This window comes from Trypanosoma equiperdum (genome assembly GCF_001457755.1).
Source record: "Trypanosoma equiperdum strain OVI genome assembly, contig: ctg_349, whole genome shotgun sequence".
Taxonomy (NCBI): Eukaryota; Euglenozoa; class Kinetoplastea; order Trypanosomatida; family Trypanosomatidae; genus Trypanosoma; species Trypanosoma equiperdum.
Genome location: NW_027124253.1, coordinates 248 through 1,406, shown reverse-complemented (window position 1 = coordinate 1,406; position 1,159 = coordinate 248). Strand labels below are relative to the sequence as shown.

Here is a 1,159-nt window from a genome sequence, read left to right as displayed (position 1 = left end):
ACACGAAACTAACGTTTGAACAACGGAAAGACGGAGTAGACGCTGTAAATGCGGTGAGCACATCAAACAAATACGCTCCCGTTGTGGGACTTATTCCAGCAGTAGGAATAAGCACCAGGATAAAGGTACAATGAAAAGTATGGATGATGGGACTCTCCTGGTATCAATGTTGGGTCCAAAGACCATCCAATGCCCAACCAAACACACTGAACAACTTGCACTCACGAAACACGCGCGGCAACAAGGACGGACACTAGGAAAGCGACGCAACAATATGAAGATAGAGCGCGAGATTTTTTTTAGTGGATTTACCGCTTTGCTCATTCGTCAAGGTCCTTGGAGAATAGTGTGAGGTGGAAGGCCTCGTGCAGACATGATTGCCACTTCACAGAAACATGGAAAAATTCATTTGAGAGGTGTTTGTTCTAAAGGATGTAGAATCGGAGGCGCTGTCTCCCTTTCCCTTGCCGTGCAGATACCCAAACAACAAGGGGTGAAAGTTCCCGTCGACCGAAGCCACGACACTCAAGATGGCACACCAAAAGATGGCGAGATGCTGTTTCTGGGAGTGCAAATGGGCATGTCGAACCGCTGCGCCCAGTGCCAAAATAAAACAATCGACTAGGGTTAAAGCGGCGGCAAATGGAAAATGTAACGCACCGGGCCGTAGGTCACTAACCAACTGAAGTAAAGGCTCGAAGGGGATCCTGCCGCGCCGCGAACTGTCAAAAAAACGGAGACCAAAAACATTCCACAAACAGCAGAATCCCGGAAACCTCAATACTATCAGCACGAAGTACCTCGCACTCTCCATATTAAGTCGTGCCCATACCAACCGAGCCCCAAAGACAACAGCATCGCAGCCGCTACACAAGTTTCCATTTTCAATCTTCCTCCTTCCTCTGACAAATGCGGTCGCCAACGAGACACGTAGCGCCACGTTCCACATCATCTCATAGCTTCCTAATTTGCACTATACAAAAGGACAAAAAAAAGAGGAAAGATATTCACACAACAAAGCGCACTCAGTACCCATCCTCCCTCTAATGTTAGTTTCCCAACCAATATACTGCACATCATATGCGCAGTAAACGTGAGCTAATATATATGGATATCTGGTGACCGCAACTGGCGGTTGCAACAATAGCCAATACGGTGC

General features: G+C 47.5%; 1 protein-coding gene across 1 annotated transcript; it reads right to left on the bottom strand.

The window, feature by feature from the left end:
* Positions 1-385: 385 nt before the first annotated feature.
* TEOVI_000131500 (uncharacterized protein) lies at positions 386-952 on the bottom strand (the record flags this gene model as incomplete). The annotated part of the gene is made up of 1 exon (XM_067224555.1): positions 386-952. The coding sequence occupies one exon, from the start codon at positions 950-952 to the stop codon at positions 386-388; it is 567 nt and encodes a 188-aa protein (XP_067080656.1).
* Between the last annotated feature and the right edge of the window lie 207 nt (positions 953-1,159).